This window comes from Nicotiana tabacum, chromosome 19 (genome assembly GCF_000715075.1).
Source record: "Nicotiana tabacum cultivar K326 chromosome 19, ASM71507v2, whole genome shotgun sequence".
In the NCBI taxonomy this organism is placed as follows: domain Eukaryota; kingdom Viridiplantae; phylum Streptophyta; class Magnoliopsida; order Solanales; family Solanaceae; genus Nicotiana; species Nicotiana tabacum.
The window spans coordinates 50510301-50528342 of NC_134098.1; the positions used below are offsets into that span (position 1 = coordinate 50510301).

Sequence of the window (18042 nt, forward strand, 5' to 3'; positions counted from 1 at the left end):
TGAAAATCTTTGTTCGTTTTTTTCATTTGTAATTTGTAATGTACATTTAAACTGCTGACAATGCATGTTAAATTACTCTTTATTCGTTCATTAAGATTTAATACGTACGGCTGAAACTATAATCAGTTTTAAAGGTTCTTAGAAAAGCATTGTATACCCCATAGTCCAACTTAATTGGTATAGGTGTTTGTCAGTTAAATTGCTAAACCATATCTAATTAAATTCCTTATGATTTGATTTTTTTCTTTTCAGCTTTATTTTATCTGGTCCACTAATTTATTTGACTTGAATAAAGAATTATACTTCTTTGTCTTTAATAGGTGAAAAAATCTTAGGACAAAAATAAACCATTTACGGGGGAAAATTACTTATCACAAGAAGCAGAAAATTGCAGCGTACATCAAATACCAAATTTTAAAAATTTTAAATCAAATATCATACCAAATATCGAATACCAAAATTTTTATTTTTGGTTCGATAATTCAATATTTACTAAATTATGCACACCCCTACTAATTGGTTCCGATAAGTAACTGAACTAATTACCATTAATTTTTATGAAATTGTAAAATAGAGTTGTAATGTTTGTTACTAGAATATGAGTGATATCTAAAGTGAGGACCAAATGACCATTAAAAGGCACGTTTTTATTAGTTGGACTAGGAAAGGGATGAGATGGTAAGTTATTATAAACAGTATATTAGATAATTTATAAAGGAAAAACTAGACAAAAGATGGAAAAATAAAATGATTCTCATTTCTTGGTGAAAAATAGAACAAAATTGTACTTCAACTATTTTTTTCGAATTGTAGTTTGAGAATATTTTTTTGACAAGTTTTGCTTAGGTAAGAGATCAGAACTCAAATTTTCCCATTGAGATACAACAATTATATTCCAGTTTTTTTTTTTTTTGGTTACGTTTCTAATGCTAAGAATTACTCATATAATCTTTTCAATTCGCAAGAGTAGCCAACCGACAGAATTTTATTTATATATGGGATTTGCACCATACCAATAAAATGCGAGATATGCATCTTGTATATGAACTACTTTTGTCATTTACCGTAGTTTAATGATATGATTTTACTTTTAGGTTAAAATTTGAGGGTTTAATTTAATTTGTTTAATATAAGTACTAGGCGTAAATAAGTATTGGAAAAGGGGCCAAATATGCCCTATACTATTGAAAAATATTTAATATTGTCCTCTATTATACTATCAGTCCAAATATATCCCTAACATCATACTATCAGTCCAAATATATCTCTGATATCATAAAAGTGGTATAAACATACCCTTCCTCCGTTAACTGCCTCCATATGACCACATTTCATTGTCACCTCACCACTCTACGACCATTTTCATACCTTCCCCACAAACTTTCTTCCCCTTTCATTTGAAGAAAAATTAGAGATCATAGATATACAAACAAACTATACCAAAAAAATGCAACAATTAAAGATTATTTGAAACAGTCTGAACCGAGAAAATTCTGATTTTCCTATTCACAACCCATGCTTATACGAATGAAAATACAATTTGTTTTATATAAAAAACTAAGCAAAAGTATAGGCAAACTAGTTTAAGGTTTCAAAATTAAATTCCATGGAAAACACAACCTAGACATGAGAGTTAAAAAAAAATTTCTTTCTTTCTCTTCAACCACATTTCTGGAAGGCTACTATTTTTTCTCTCTTTACGTTTTATATATATAAAAGTACTACTAAATTTTTTCTAAATAGGTCTTACAAATTTAGCGGCAACACAACGAAATGCAAAATAAAATACAAAATTGTAAGGTCAAGTGAAAGGTACGTATAATTCCAGAGCCGGGCCTAAGAAGCAATAGGTATTTTGAAAAGCAAGAGGAAGTTGATGTACTGAACTAACTGAAGTCTTCAAAATAATGATAAAACTTTAAAGTCATTGAACTTGGTAGCTGCAAACGGGGTGAAATGGTGAGGTAATAATAAAATGTGGTCATAAGGGAGGCAATTAACAGATGAAGGGTAGTTTTGTACCACTTTTATGATGTTAGGGATATATATGGACCGATAGTATGATATTAGGGATATATTCAGACGGATAGTATAACAGGGTAATAGTAAACACTCTTCAATAGTATAAGGGCATGTTTCAGTAGCCAGCTGCCTATTGACCTAGTCAATAGATGTTAGAGCAGTTTATCAAGTAAATTTGCCAAGAGCTAAAGGTATAAACTTTAATTAATTGGAGAAACTAGCTTGCAGTGTGACCTTTTATAAAATACGAACGAGTAAAATCAGTCGTTTAATGGATAGCAATCAATATGATCAAGTAGGGGTAAGTATCAATACTTCAGTACGGTATTTAAAAATTACGGTTCGGTACTTTGGTATTCGGTATATCAATTATGCATATCAAATACCGTACCAAAGTAGTTCGGTATTTGTTGTTTGGTTATGTACGTTTTCGGTAAAAATCAAACATTCTCACTTTGGAATAAAGAACAAACCTTTGTCTCGATCTCGCAGCGAACATCCAGACTCAAGTTGTTATAACTCTCGTTTTGAAAATTTGCAATAAACTCCTAGTTGACCAAGAAAAAGACTCAGTCTTAAGCCGTAAGCTACTGACTACTGAACTGAGGGAAAGGGATTAAGCTACCGACTACTAAGCCGTAAGCCTGCCTAATTGCCTAAGGAACTAAGGGGTCGTTTGGTAGGGTGTATAAGAATAGTGTATTAATAATGCAGGGATTAGTAATGCATGGATTAGTAATGCAAGTATTAGTTATGCAAATATTATCTCTTATAAACTGTTTGATGTGGTGTATTAAAAATTATAATGCATTGCATAATTTTTAAGAAAAATAGTTATTTACAAAAATACCCTCCATATTCTCTAGCTTTAAGGGACTTTAAGGACAATTTTGTCTTTAACCATACTAATGCATGCATTAATAGTCTTGGTATTACTAATGTCATGGTTTTCTATGCATTACTTATACATAGGCTAATACCAAGTATGATGTATAACTAATGCAAATATTAGTTATACATAGGTTGAAAAAATATACCAAACAAGGTATTAGTAATGCACAAAACTAATACTTGCATTATTTTTTCTAATATTTCCTACCAAACGACCCCTAAGGAAGGGAATCAGGGAACTAGGGACTTGGGGCATTGGGTTGGGCAGTTGGGGTGTTAGGCTTAGGTTTATTGGACCGGGAAATAGAAATAAAGGTGGGCTGGTCGGTGTATACTGTATAGGAAGCACTTAAATATTTCAGTATTTCGGTATACTGATATATCTAGGGGTGGATATAGTTTGGGCAAGCCCGAAATCCAAATCGAAGCCCGATTTTTTTGGATTTTTTATTTGGATTTTCGGATTACAAATTGAATTTTGAATTTAATTTTTAAATTTTTTGAATTTCAGATTGGATATTGGATTTGATACTTGTGATTTTTGGACATCCGAAAATCCGATATTTTTATACTTTATATTAGTCCATTATCCATATGCCAATAGTAATAAGTCCAATACCCTACCCATTGTATATTATCTCATATTTTCAATATTAATTACAAGTTACTATCAGAATACTTTCTATTTGGACATGATTTTACTATTGCTACTTCTTATCAGCCGTATTAATGTCTCTGTTGCATTTCGCTAATAATGATTTCATTACTTGAATACTTTATTTGGATGATTATTGTAAGAATGAGGAATTTTTCAGGCACTTTAATATGAGTACTTTATTTGGATACTCATTTTTGTAAGAAGAAGAGACATCTCAACGTATAAGTTCAAAATCAAAAATTCAAAATATCCAAATCGATTAATTCGAAATCGAACTTAAATAATCTGACCCAATCCGAGTTTATTTCGATTGGATTTGAATTGTCATTTATTCAATCTGAAACTCGAAAATTCGAATCGAAATTTTCATATCAAATCTAAACTACCCGAACGTCCATCCTTATATATATCAAAAATTCAACACCAAGTACCGTACCGAAATACCAAAAAATTTATATCGAAGAATACAAAAATACCGAATAAACCGATACCGAAATACCAAATTAATTGGTTCGAAATTTAATTTTTCGAATTTTATGTCCACCCCTACTTGTAAGTAACTTACTAAGTCTTAAAATCTTTCATACTTCGGATAAAAAGTTCTCCAACAAAGAAATGTTCAATGGTTCCTAATGCCTACAAGTTTTTTTTTCAAAATATCTATAAAGTTTCCTCTATAGTATTTGTTTACACTTCAACTAAAAAAAAATCACAACCAATTTTTGAAGAAAATATTTGTGATTGAACTCTCAAAAGATTTATTAAACATATCAACAAACAAACACACGTGTAAGTCAATTTATTCTGAATTTTTTTTTCTTAATATGAGTTTCACTTTGCAACCCGGAGAAGAGTGAAAATCATGCACTCTCTCTTCCACATAAAAATTTATTTGCACCTTATGTTTGAACCAAACAAATAAGTGCAAGATACATGTTTCGCATAGAAAGTTTTATCATTTAATAATGGTTAAGAGATATGTGTTGTCATTTTAATTTGAGGCATCCAGTATGATCTCTTATTTCCATGCAAAACATTTCAAAAAAAAAAACTATAAAAACTTCTACCTTTTGAAAAAAATTGTTCGAACTGCCCGAACGCCCATCCTTAGATATATCAAAAATTTAATATCGAGTACCACATCGAAATATCGAAAAATCTATACTGAAGAATACCGAAATACCAATTTAATTTTGTCACGATCCAATTTTACCTATAGGTCATGATGGCGCCCAACACTATAGCTAGGCAAGCCAACTAATAAATTAAACATATATCGATAAAATTTAAATCTAAAAAAAATATAAGACACCAAATTCTACCAATGTGTGTGCCAAAACCTGGTGTCACAAGTGTATGAGCATCTAGTAGATTATACAGAATGAAAAATACAAGGAGAGACACTGGTAGCTGCAGAACGGCTCAGAAAGGCAGCTCACCACTATGCCCCTGGATAACGTGGGTGTAAGACGATAGGTCCCCCACTAGTACTTGCCTCAGGTCCTACACAAAAAGTGCAGCAAGTGTAGTATGAGTACGTAAACAACGTGTACCTAGTAAGTATCAAGCCTAATATCGAAGTGATAGAGATGAGATGGCCGACTTTGACACTCACTAAGGGTCAACAATAATAAATAAAATAAATTATAATTATTCAAATCAGCATGACTCACATAGTTAACAATAATTTTATTCAATTAGCAAAAATAATAAGAATCCTTCAAATACAACAATTTTCAATCTATTAATTAAATCCTTCAATTTCAATAAAAATTCCAATTTATCAAATAGCTGTACAAGCTGCAATTCAATTTCAATAAATTTTTAATTTATCAAATAACTATACAAGCTGCAATAAACTGCCCAGGTATCGTGTAATTATTATTATTATTATTATTAAGCACGATTTCTGCCGAGGTCGTACGGCCCGATCCAGAGTTTCGTGTACACTGCCGAAGGACATGCGGCATAATCCATATATGCATCTATCCTGCCGAGGCGTTCGGTCTGCTCCACAAGAAAGGATGACATTTTCTTATGTACCTCCGGAATGAAAGTATATTTATTATAAGATAAATTCAAGAGGAAGAACAATTTCTCTTAACAATTAATTAATTTAAACAGAAAATCAAGTATATGAGATTTCCATCCTTTAATATTTTTATCAAAAAAAATCACAATATATTCATATATATCAATTAATATTAATTAAATAAATAATACAATTTACACAAGTAATTCATGCTTTGAGTCTTAAACTACCCGGACTTTAGCATTAATAGTAGCTACACACGGACTCTCGTCACCTCGTGCATACGTAGCCCCCACAATTAGCAACAATTATTTAATTTAATCACCTATGAGGTAATTTCCCCCTCACAAGATTAGACAAGAGACTTACCTCGTTTTGCTCCAATTTAATCCACTAGAAGGCCTTTTCCACGATTATCCAACTTTGTCTGGCTCGAATCTAGCCAAAATAATTCGATACAATTACTAAAAATTATAGGAATCAATTCTGTAAGAAAATATTATATTTTTAATAAAAATAATTAAAAATTTATCAGTGGGGCCCACGCCTCGGAATCCGGCGAAAGTTATGAAATATGAACGTCCATTCAACCACGAGTCTACCCATACCAAAATTTCTAAATTCCGATAGTAATTCGGCCCTCAAATCCTCAAATATATCCAAGAGGGTTTTCAAACTTTTCCAACTTAATTCACCAATCAAATGGTAAAAAACAGAGATTGATTCGGGTAATTTAACCATTATTGAGTTAAGAACACTTACCCCTTTATTTTTTCTGAAAATCTCCTAAAAATCGCCTAAATCCGAGCTCCAAATCGTTAAAAATGGATTTTCAGAACTTAAACTCTTTGTCCAGTGATTTCTTATACGTGATCGCGAACTTCCTCACGCGATCGCGTAGCACAAATTTTTCTGCCCAGAAATTAACTCTACGCGATCGCGAAGCACAATCCCCGCAAGCCTATGCGATCGCGAGCCTCCTCGCGCGATCGCGAAGCATTAAGCGCGTGGTCAGCTTCTGCTTTGTTTCCTCTTCGCGAACGCGGCCTTAGCCACGCGTTCGCATAGCACAACTGAATCCAACCTACGCGATCGCAACCCTATCCACGTGATCGCGTATAAGGAAATCAGAAGAAAATTTTCCAGCAGCTATCAGCAATATTCCAAAAGCCAAAAATGATCCGTTAGCCGTCTGAAACTCACCTTAGCCCCTCGGGACCTCAACCAATTATACCAACAAGTCCTAAAATATCATACGAACTTAGTCGGAACCTTAAATCATACCAAACAACGCTAAAATCACGAATCATCCTCCAATTCAAACTTAATGAAATTTAAGATTTTCAACTTTTACATTCGGTACCGGAGCCTATCAAATCAAGTCCGATTGATCTCAAATTTTGCACACAAGTCACAAATGACATAACGGAGCTATGTAAATTTTCGGAACTGAATTTTGACCCTGATATCAAAAAGTCAACTCCCGGGTCAAATTTCCAAACTTAAATTCCTATTTTAGCCATTTCAAACCTAATTTAACTACGAACTTCCAAATAAAATTCCGAACATGCTCCTAAGTCCAAAATCACTATACAGAGCTGTTGGAATCGTCAACATTATATTCCGGTGTCGTTTTCTCAAAAATATTGACCGAAGACAAACTTGGCCTTTTAAAAGCCAACATAAGGAACCAAGTGTTTCGATTTCAACCCAAACACTTTCAAAACTCGAACCAACCATCCCCGCAAGTCATAAATCATTAAAAGCACATACAAAAAGTTTTATTTTAGGGAACGGGGTTCAAAAAGTCAAAATAACCGGTTGAACCATTACAAATCCGGTACGGTTTGAAATTTAATTTTTCGGATTTTATGCCCACCCCACTTGTAAGTAACTTACTGAGTTTTAAAGTCTTTCATACTCCGGATAAAAAGTTCTCCAACAAATAAATGTTCAATGGTTCCTAATGCCTCCAAGTATTTTTTCAAAATATCCGTAAAGTTTCCTCTCCGGTATTTGTTTGCACTTCACCGAAAAAATATTTCACAACCAATTCTTGAAGAAAATATTTGTGATTGAACTTTTAAAAGATTTATTAAACATATCAACAAGCAAACACACGTGTAAGTCAAATTATTCTTAATTTTTTTTCTTAATCTAAATTCCACTTTGCAACCGAGAGAAGATTGAAAATTATGCACTCTCCTCTACATAAAAATTTATTTGCGCTTTATGTTTGCACCAAACAAATAAGTGCAAGATACATGTTTCGCATAGAAAGTTTTATCATTTAATAATGGTTAAGAGATATGTGTTGTCATTTCAATTTGAGGCAGCCAGTAGAATCTCTTCTTTCCAAGCAAAACATTTCAATTTTTTTTATAAAACTTCTACCTTCTAAAAAAAATTGTCTTAACTTCCTAATTTGGTCATGCCTATTTGGGCTAGATATCATTGTTGTAAGGGATCTTTACATAAATAGCCGATCAAATTTATTATTTATTATTGTTAACTAGTATACATAAATTATATACTTATTATATACTATATAAATGCACATAATAAATATAAATTATATATACTAATAATTATTTTTAATTTAAACAATTAAGTAAGCGCATATTTGGATTAATTCTCAGGATAATGGGCTTTCCAGCCCATGTTTTGTCTTCCTACAAATTCGGGTGAAATTCAAAAATAGCCAGATTTACAAGTGGTAATTGAAAAATAGGTAAATATTCAAAAGTAATCGAAAGTTAGACACTTTTCATGTAAAGATAAATCTGAACGAAAATATTATTCAAAATCCGAAAAATATTCCAACATAATATACTAGAATTCAAATTTTTTACATGTGAACTTTTCCAGTATATTATGCCGGAACTCCAGCATATTATGATGGAGTCCTAGTATAAGTATACCGGAACTCCATCATAATATACTTATACTGGGACTCCATCATAATATACTGAAGTTCCAGCATAATATACTGGTCCAACATAATATGTTGGAAGTGCATACACATGTGCTCCAATCTCCAGTATATTATGCTGGAACTTTCCGTGTGTTGGAGTTCCAGCATAATATGTTGGAAGTCCATACACAGTTGCACCAATCTCCAGTATATTCAGCTGAAACTTTCCGCATTGCAGCAACATAGTTGCTATTTTTTACTAACTTTGCAAATACTGACTATTTTTTAATTAGCAATTCGAAAACTGGCTAGCCCCGTGCTATTTCTCTACAAATTCTTAGAAAAGATGGGCTATTCTCACTCCTCCATCCACGTTTTAGCGAATTGTGGGCCTAAGCCCATATTAGAATACTACAGTCAGTAGCCACATAGAAAAACCCTAGCACTATATTACTCCTTCCAGCTCCTCTCCTCATAGCCTGCTCGCGCGTCTACTCCTTCAGATCGCCGAAAATGGTGAGTCTTTTACAAAATACACTATCGTCCTGATTCGAAAATGTATTTTGCTTGTAGAAATTCACAAGTATACTCCATATTTTTATTATTTGATAATTAATGTATTCGGTTTCGTTGTTTAGCCGTTCAAGAGGTTCGTGGAGATTGGAAGGGTAGCCTTAATCAACTACGGAAAGGAATATGGCAAGCTGGTCGTTATAGTCGACGTCATCGACCAAAACAGGGTACTTTTACTTCTGTTTTTTGTTTCATGTTTGGTTTTGCTCGATGAAATTTGTACTGTTTGGAGCTAGCTGCTGGCTATATTTCTTTGAACAAAAGAAAGATTTGATTTTTTAGTTTTGTGTCTTTTTTCTAATTTGTTTAATAGAGAATCTAATATAAGGCCAATGATGGAATATGATAATATATGCCTACATTGTCTGATCATTTTAATTTGACTGACCAAATATGGACTGAGGCCTTTTATTAATGATTCTGGCTAGAATTTATTGTTTACTAGTTAGTTTCTACGGAAGTAGACAAATATTGATGAAATACAGTTTGTAAAGGTGTGTACAGAGTTTTGTTGTTATTGGGGAAATACTGATGTGTTATCGTTTCTAATTGTTTTTAGATGATTTAGTACAAGGCCTATGATGGAATAAGATAATATGCCTACATTGTCTGATCATTTTTTAACTTGATTGAGAAAATTTGGACTGAGGCCTTGTATTAATGGTTCTGGCTAGAATACATTTTTTAAATATTTTCTATAGGAGCCTTTTTAGTGTGTTATTGTTGTCCCAGTGTTATAGGGCTGTTACCTAGTTTCTTGTTTCGTGTACTTTTATTCTAATTGGAAAGACAGAATTTATATAGCTGGCACCAATTGATTTGAAATTGAGGCATAGTCATCGTTTGAACTATTGTTTATTTCATTTGCCTTACTTTTTAGAGGGGAATTTATATGATTCGTATATCTTATCCAGTGAAAAGGAAGCCGAATAGGGCTTATGATTTACTGTAATTTGGATCGATTGTGTTTTGCCATATCAATGTTGAAATGGCCGTGGAAAATGAAGTAGCTGTAAAGTGTAAACTCATATTACTGAGTACTCATTTTCAATTAATTTTTGTAATTACAGGCTCTTGTTGATGCTCCCGACATGGTGAGGAGCCAAATTAACTTCAAGAGACTTTCCCTCACAGATATCAAAATTGACATCAAAAGAATCCCAAAGAAGAAGACCTTGGTTGAGGCTATGGAAGCTGCTGGTTAGTTGGTGCCTACTATATCTTCATTTTTCCTTATAAAATGATATAAGTTGTGTATACGAGCAATTGGTTTAGCATCTTTATCTGCTTTAGAAGAAGTCTAAACCTCCTTTGGTCCGGTTTCCTCCCAGATGTGAAGACCAAGTGGGAGAACAGTTCTTGGGGAAGGAAGTTGATAGTGCAGAAGAGGAGGGCTGCACTTAATGATTTTGACAGGTTCAAGCTTATGTTGGCAAAGATTAAGGTACTGTTATGCCCTCTATTTTTCAACCTTGTTTTATTGCCTTCTATCAAAACCTGATACATGTATGTTGACATTGTCAGAGGGCCGGAGTTGTGAGACAAGAGCTTGCAAAGCTTAAGAAGACTGCTGCTTAAGAACTCTCTGATTAGTGCAATTGATATATAGGCCTTTTGGATATTGTATTTTCTTTAGCTTTGAGAGATTATAACAGAAGTCTGTTCTGTTTATTGCCATGCAATATTTAAGTCAGTTTTGAGATAATTTTCGTCTGAGGTTTTGCGGATTTACGACTGGAAACCACCACTTCTATATTACCTGCTCCTTATTTCCTCAAATTGTGTGATTTCTTTCTTTTTGTAACATAAAATGTCTTTCATTTTAACTATGATTTCTGTCTCAACTCTGATGAAATCTCATGTTGCACAACAACAATATCATGCCAGAATAATCTCACAAGTGGGGTGTGGGGAGGTTAGTGTGTACGCAGATCTTACCATAAGGAAAAGGAGAAAAAGAAACAGACTGACAAAACAACAAGTAAAAGAAAAAGTAGTAACAAATTAAAAAATACAATGGGGAACTCTCGACTACTTTTTAGCCTTCTACCCTAAGCCTCAATCTCCACACCCTTCTATTTTGGGTCATGTCCTTAATAAGCTGAAGTAGTGTCATGTCCTATCTAATCACCTCTCTCCAATACTTTTTCGACCTATCTCTACCTCTTCTACGGCCAGCCTCTCACACCTCATAACAAGAGCATTCGTACTCCTCTGCATGTGCCCGAACCATCTCAACCTCAACTCCCGCATCTTGTCTTCCACGGGGGCCACTCCCATTTTGTTCCGAATAACTTCGTTCCTAATTTTATCATTCTTATTTATGCTACTTTCATCCTCCGAACATGGGAGTGCTAATGTTGCACAAGCTCTTGGAATTATCACAAGTTTTAAAGCTTACCACTTGGTGAAGCAGAACTATCAGGGGCTGTTAGAGTCGAGGGTTCTAGGTGGTTTTCCCAATATAATATTTGGGTTTTAATTTATCCCCTATTTGGTTGGAGGTTGGTATTAGCTAAATCCGGTATTATTTTTAATGAAAATCGATGTATATCCCATATATAAGGTGGGAAAATATCTAGAATATAGTTCTGGTTTTAGGATTATCTTGGTTTTGAACCAAACGGCCCCTCGGTGTTGCTCATAGTTCTCTTTCAACTTTGACCAAGGTACTTAAAACGGAAAAAAAGTGGGAAAAACGAGTAAGAAAGAAAAGTAAAGAGTGTACAATTGAGATGTATGGATCAGTCAAACTTATGAGAGGAGATATTGGAGAGTAGTAAAGTAAAAATATGACAGGTGAATGATAAACTAATTAAGTGTAAGGATACGAGATGATGCATATCTTATATACTGGTGTGCTTAAAGCATAGCGTAGTAAATTATGGCATCCAATGCATATCTTCCTTCTGTAACTGGCTGATTAGTTGTAACACATGATAAATATTGAGCTTTGTTTCCATTTAAAAAATATATATAAAAATTTCCATTTCAAAAATATTGAGCTTTGCATCGGCTAACACTGCACTGGAATTTCCAAATCAAAGAGGGTTTAATCATAGACGAGAAATCCCCAGTACTACTTCATGTTTTCAATAACTTCTTTATGTTACAACATTAGAAGAATCCTTTGAGTTGCACTGCATCCTCAAAAGCAAATTAGACCAACTAATGTTGATTTGGGGTCCTCCCTTCCGTTTTCTTATGTGTACCTCTTGTAATTTTTTTTATTACTATGAATTTCAATTTGACGTTATATAGAAACTAACATGTGAAGACTTCATCTGCTCAAGAATACATGCTATCTGCCAAGGGCCTTTTGTGGTTCTGTTTATAGTATTGATCAACATTTGAGAATCAGATTCCACTAAAACCTCATTATATCCATTGTCAAAGCACCATTTAAGACCAATCAAAATAGCTTTTGCCTCAGCAATATTATTTGTGCAACTGCCGAAAAAAGAGTAGTAAACCATGATCAAGTTTCCATTATGGACTCTTAGGCATCCCCCACCTCCTGCTGGACCTGAATTTCCTTTGGAGCAGCCATCAGTGTTGAGCTTTAGTTGTCCATCAGGTGGTTTAATCCATGTGACTGGAATAATTTTAATATGAGGTTTACACCTTTCCACAATGTGGTATAGACTCTTCCAGTCATGGAAGTTGATAAGTGAGGGGAAGTGAGTGTTAAAAAGAGTGCATATCATAGATTGGATCTGATACAAAAGTTTAGGAACTGAGATCCTTTCAGCTCCATATCCAATTGCAAATCTTCTTTTCCATAGTTCCCAATCGATCACACTAGGACTTAATGTCTTCCAACACTTAGGAAGTTTTTACCCAAGTTACTCTTCCAAGTCAACTAAGGCTCAATGATGAACAATTGATTAGCCCAAGTAGAAATCACACTATTCCTAGTTAGATTTCATTAATCAAGTGATTAACCCACTTAATTCCTTGCTAATTAACTTAGACCTAAGCTAAGTTCCACTCTTCCAAGTTAGAACAAGCAAAATGGGCATGGATTTAGTGTTTGCAACCACAAAATCAATCAATAAAGCATGAAATAATTAGAGAACACAAAACTTAATCAAATATAGAACTAATATTAATAACCCAAAAACATAACCACACTTAGGGTTCACAATCCTAGCTTAATAAACTTAGCTAGACATATTAAGGAAGAAAAATACAAAAAGAAATGAAAAACTAAACATAATAGCTAAAGATGAAAGAAAGATTGTGTAGAACAATGGTGAACTCACCCAAAATCCCAAAGAAGAATCCCAAAAGCTGCTACACAAAATATTCTTGCCAAAAAGATGCCCTAGAATGACTTAAAATAGCTATTTATACTAAGTCCCAAAAGTGGACAAAATTGCCGTGTCGGGCTAACCGTGAGGTTAACCGTGAGATGCAGCTGAACTGTGACGAATTCCAGAAGCTTCATTTCTTCAACTCTTCAGGCTTCTCTTGAACCGTGTCCAACGGTTGGAGCAACCGTGTCCAACGGTCTGCCTAAAAGTCTTTTTGCTTCAACGTTTCTCCAATTTTAGCTCTAAAGTGATGACTTCTTGCCCATTTTTGATATTCTCCAATTCCAAAGTTCTCACACAACTTCAAAACCTGAAAATACACCATTCAAAGCACAATTATCCAATTTATTCCAACAAATGGGGCATTAAACTCTATCAAAACATAAGAATAATTAGCTAAAAAGCTAACGAATCAATAAGGAAAGAAATTTTAAAAGGAAGACCTTTATGCCAAATTTTGGATGCAGAAGTGTTATGATTTTTGCTTTGTTTCAGAATCTGCCATGCAGATTTACAGGTAAATAAACCATCATTGGTAATCGTCCAAATAGGTTGGTCCAGTTTTGAGCCCCCATGGACCTTTAATAAAGATATTTCAGTGACAATATTTTCGGGTAAGACATATCTCAAGCCATTTAGGTTCCAGGAGTCATCAAGTATGAAGTCTAAAATGGTCTCTCTCTCTTTGGTGTGATCATTTGTTAGTTTGGCTAAAGGGCCATGTTCTGACCAATTGTCCCACCTGAAAGGAGGTTTCACCATTCATAATTCTCCATTTGATATGTATTTCAGTGTCATCTTTGATATCCATCATTCTCTTCCATATTTGAGAATGACCAACTTTCCAAGTGGCAGCTACAGGGTGGATTTTATTACAATATTTAGCTTCCATGAAATCCCTCCACAAGGATTCCTTGGTTCTAAAGTTCCACCAAGACACAACCGTAAAAGCTTTGTTAATATCCAGGATAGATCTAAATCCGACCCCTCCTTCCTTCTTAGTGTAACACATGGAGGACCAGGAGAACCAATGATGTTTCCTATCTTCTTCTGAGTTGCCCCAAAAAAAGTTATAACATTGCTTTTCAATATTTTGAAGGGTGGTTTTAGGGGGATTAGTGACTGCAAGGATATGCATGGGAATAGAGTATAGAACAGCCTTTATAAGGATTGCTTTACCTCCAGAAGACATGAGCTTTCCATTGCACCCTTGAATTCTCCTACTCACTTTATCTGTAAGATTATTGAAGTATTCAATTTTCTTTCTACCTAAGTAGATAGGGGCTCCCAGGTAGGTAAAGGAAAAATTTTCGTTGGAAAATCCCGTCAATTCTTTAATAGAATTGATTTGATTTCCCCAGCATTATGATGAAGGAAAAAACATGACTTGTTCAGGTTGATAAGTTGACCTGAGGTGTTAGAGTAATCCACTAAGCATTGATTCATGATCTGAATTGAAGTTGTATCAGTAGAGCTGAAAAGAATAGTATCATCAGCATAAGTAAGATGAGTAATACATGGACCATTCTTTCTCATTTTATAAGGAATGAAGTCTTGACAAGCAGTGATACCATTGAGCATTCTAGAAAGAAATTCAGAGGAAAGGACGAACAGAGAGGGAGAAATAGTATCCCCTTGTCTCCATCCTCTAGAGGAACGGAAAAAGCCTTTCCTATTACCATTCAGAGAAATAGAATACCAAATGCTAGAGATCAACCTGAAAATCAGATTGATCCATAACTCATTGAAGCCTAGTCTCCTTAGCATCTCACAAAGAAAAGGCCAAGATACCCTGTCATAAGCTTTAGGCATATCAAGTTTAATAATTATATTTCCCCCCTTATTATCTCTACTCATGTTATGAGCTAGTTCTTGAGTCAACATAATATTCTCAGTGATGGATCTTCCTTTTATAAAACCTGATTGGTTGGGGGAGATGATTTTCGGGAGAAGTTTGGCCAATCTATCATTCAAAAGTTTGGATATAATTTTGGAAGTAACTTTAGCTAGGCTAATACGTCTGAGATCAGAAAGAGTTTCTGGATGATCAATCTTAGGGATAAGAATAAAGCAAGTGTGCGTGATGTATTTCAGTAGTTCATGACCTGCAAAAAAGTAGCAAACTAGATTAATGAGATCCAAGGAAATAATATCCCATGCCTCTTTGAAGAAGGCTGTTGTGTATCCATCAAGTCCACGAGCTGAATCCAGATTCATATTGAAGACTAGGGGTGTGTTTGGTATGACGAAAAATATTTTCCGAAAAATATTTTTTCATTTTTCACTGTTTGGTTGCACCAAATAATTTGGAAAATATTTTCCTAAATATCACATTTTCCTAAAATTGAAGGAAAATGACTTCCTAGAAAAAGTTTGAAAATATTTTCCAAAAACTACACGTACCCTCACATCTAACCCCCCCCCCCTCCAACTTCAACCCCCCCCCCCCCCCCCCCCCCCCCCCGTAATTTTTTTTTTATCTTCAATTTTCTGCTTTTTGTTTTTTCGTTTTTCCGCACCACTCACCCCAACCCCGCAAAATTTTTATTTTTTAATTTTTTTATTTTCAGTTCTGATTTTTTCATTTTTAAGTTTACAGGTTCGAAATTATATGAGTTCCAAAGTTATGAGTTTGGAGGTTTATGTATTTGGAAATTTGCGGGTTTAGAAATTATAGAGTTTACGAGTTCGAAAGTTTGCGGGTTGGAAGTTTGCGGATTCGAAAGTTTGCGGGTTGGAAGTTTGCGGATTCGAAAGTTTATGGGTTCGAAAGTTTATGAAATTTGTGGGTTCGGAAGGTTGTTGGTTCGAGTCTTCATGTTTATTGTATCTAAATTATTTATGAATACTTTTGAGAAGTTATTTTTCTTAATTTGCGTGCAAAACATCGAAAAATGAGTAAGATTATTACTTGTTTTCCAAGAAAACAATTTTGCGTAAAACATTTTCCGTTATACCAAACACACCCTATGTCTTTAATCTCCTTCTCTATAGGCATTTCAGTGAGTAGTTTATTGTCTTCATCTGTAATCGACTTGCTAATGCAAGCTAGGTTACTCGGATCATTATAGTGATGTGGTTGAGTGAATAAGTCTTTAAAGAAACTGATTGCTTCCTTAGCTATCTGCTCCTCCTCATCAATCCATTGGTCTTCTCCAATTCTGATCCTGTGAATGGTCAATTTTCTTTTTTTCCTGGCAACAGATGCATGGAAAAAACTAGTGTTTAAGTCTCCATCTTTAGCCCACTTGAGGTTAGCCTTTTGTCTCCAGTAGGCACCTTGGATATTAAAGTGTCTAATAAGTTCAGCCTTCTTCTTGTTCAATTGAGCTCTTTGCCGTTCAGTGGTGTCAGTTAGGTATTGATCCTCTAAGTCCTCAACCTCTTTCTCTAACTCTTTGGTAACTGCAAAGATGTCACCCACTGTTTCCCTAGACCATTTAGATAGTATAGAGGTAGTATTTTTAAGCTTCTGGTGGAAAATCCAAAAAGGGTTTCCCAACACCTGCTTGTCCCATGCTTGTTTGATCACCTCTTTAAAACCATTTTGTGTAGTCCACAAGTTTAAAAACTTAAAGTATCTAATAGGAGGCATCTTAGCAGTAGCAATTTTGAGCCAGAGGAGCATGATCTGAATTGACTCTATGCAAGTGCATAACTGATGAGTTAGAGTACTTAGTAGCCCATAGATGATTAACCAGGGCCCTATCAAGTCTCTTCCAGATTCTTCTATCAGGTGCCCAGTCATTACACCGAGTGTATTTTGGGCCAGAGAACTGAAGATCCACAAGATCACACTGCAGAATACAGTTGATAAACGGTAAAGCTTTCTGATGGTTGTGAGGCAGTCCTCCTTCTTTCTCTTGAGCTTCAGTAATACAATTAAAGTCACCTGTCACACACCACGGTTTATTGTAGTAGGAGAGCCTCTTTAAATCTTCCCATAAAGGAAGTCTCAAAGCCGATTTGGTCTTGGCATAGACAGCAGAAATTATAAATTCTTCCTCATTCTTAACACTAATGGAGCAAGTTAGGACCTGTTCTTGATCATCAATAACAGTACAATCCAGATCTTCATCGCCAAAAATCCAAATTTTATTGTTGATGTTGCTAAATGCTTGACTACAACCAAGCATTCTTTTGTATCTTTGAAGTTTCTCTCTAGCGAGGTGTGGAGGTCGAGGATTATGGTTGTGGGTTGACAGGTAGTCGAGAGTCTCTTCTAGTCGTATTAGTAGTACTAGTACTAGTCTTGTATTGTCCTATTCCGAGTTCCTTGCTGATTAGACGATGTGGCATTATTGCCGGTAGTTTTCGCACTTCTCTTATAGCTTCGTATCCCTAGTTCTCTACTATTACATGATGTGCTATTTGTTTCTTTTATCTTATTTCCTTGCCATTGTTAATGTTGGTTTATTGTGTCCTTGTCACTGTTCTTAAGCCGAGGGACTATTGGAAACAACCTCTCTTCCTTCGTAAGGTAGGGGTAAGGTCTGCGTACACACTACCCTCCCCAGACCCCACATGTGGGATTGCACAGGGTTTGTTGTTGTTGTTGTTGTTGTTGTTGAAGTTTCTCTCTAGCCACAAGGGGTTCCATAATGGCTATAAAAGAAATTTTGTTGTTGAGTTTGAA

At 34.6% G+C, this 18042-nt stretch overlaps 1 protein-coding gene and 2 non-coding genes across 3 annotated transcripts; all 3 read left to right on the forward strand.

Annotated features, from left to right (window-relative positions):
• The first annotated feature begins 8895 nt into the window (after nucleotides 1-8895).
• Nucleotides 8896-10869, forward strand: LOC107760861 (large ribosomal subunit protein eL14). Its single transcript, XM_016578967.2, has 5 exons — nucleotides 8896-9033; nucleotides 9156-9257; nucleotides 10161-10290; nucleotides 10422-10534; nucleotides 10615-10869. The coding sequence occupies exons 1-5, from the start codon at nucleotides 9031-9033 to the stop codon at nucleotides 10666-10668; spliced, it is 402 nt and encodes a 133-aa protein (XP_016434453.1). The 5' UTR covers nucleotides 8896-9030; the 3' UTR covers nucleotides 10669-10869.
• LOC142174008 (small nucleolar RNA SNORD34) lies at nucleotides 9415-9499 on the forward strand. The gene has a single exon (XR_012703372.1). It is a non-coding gene; the product is annotated as a small nucleolar RNA SNORD34 (small nucleolar RNA).
• LOC142174007 (small nucleolar RNA SNORD34) lies at nucleotides 9661-9745 on the forward strand. The gene has a single exon (XR_012703371.1). It is a non-coding gene; the product is annotated as a small nucleolar RNA SNORD34 (small nucleolar RNA).
• Nucleotides 10870-18042: the final 7173 nt, after the last annotated feature.

Bases quoted from the DNA above. Each gene is read 5' to 3' on its own strand.
- LOC107760861 (XM_016578967.2), top strand. The intron at 9,258-10,160 runs GTACTTTTACTT...TTGTAATTACAG, and splicing joins ACGTCATCGACCAAAACAGG to GCTCTTGTTGATGCTCCCGA. The intron at 10,291-10,421 runs GTTAGTTGGTGC...GTTTCCTCCCAG, and splicing joins TGAGGCTATGGAAGCTGCTG to ATGTGAAGACCAAGTGGGAG.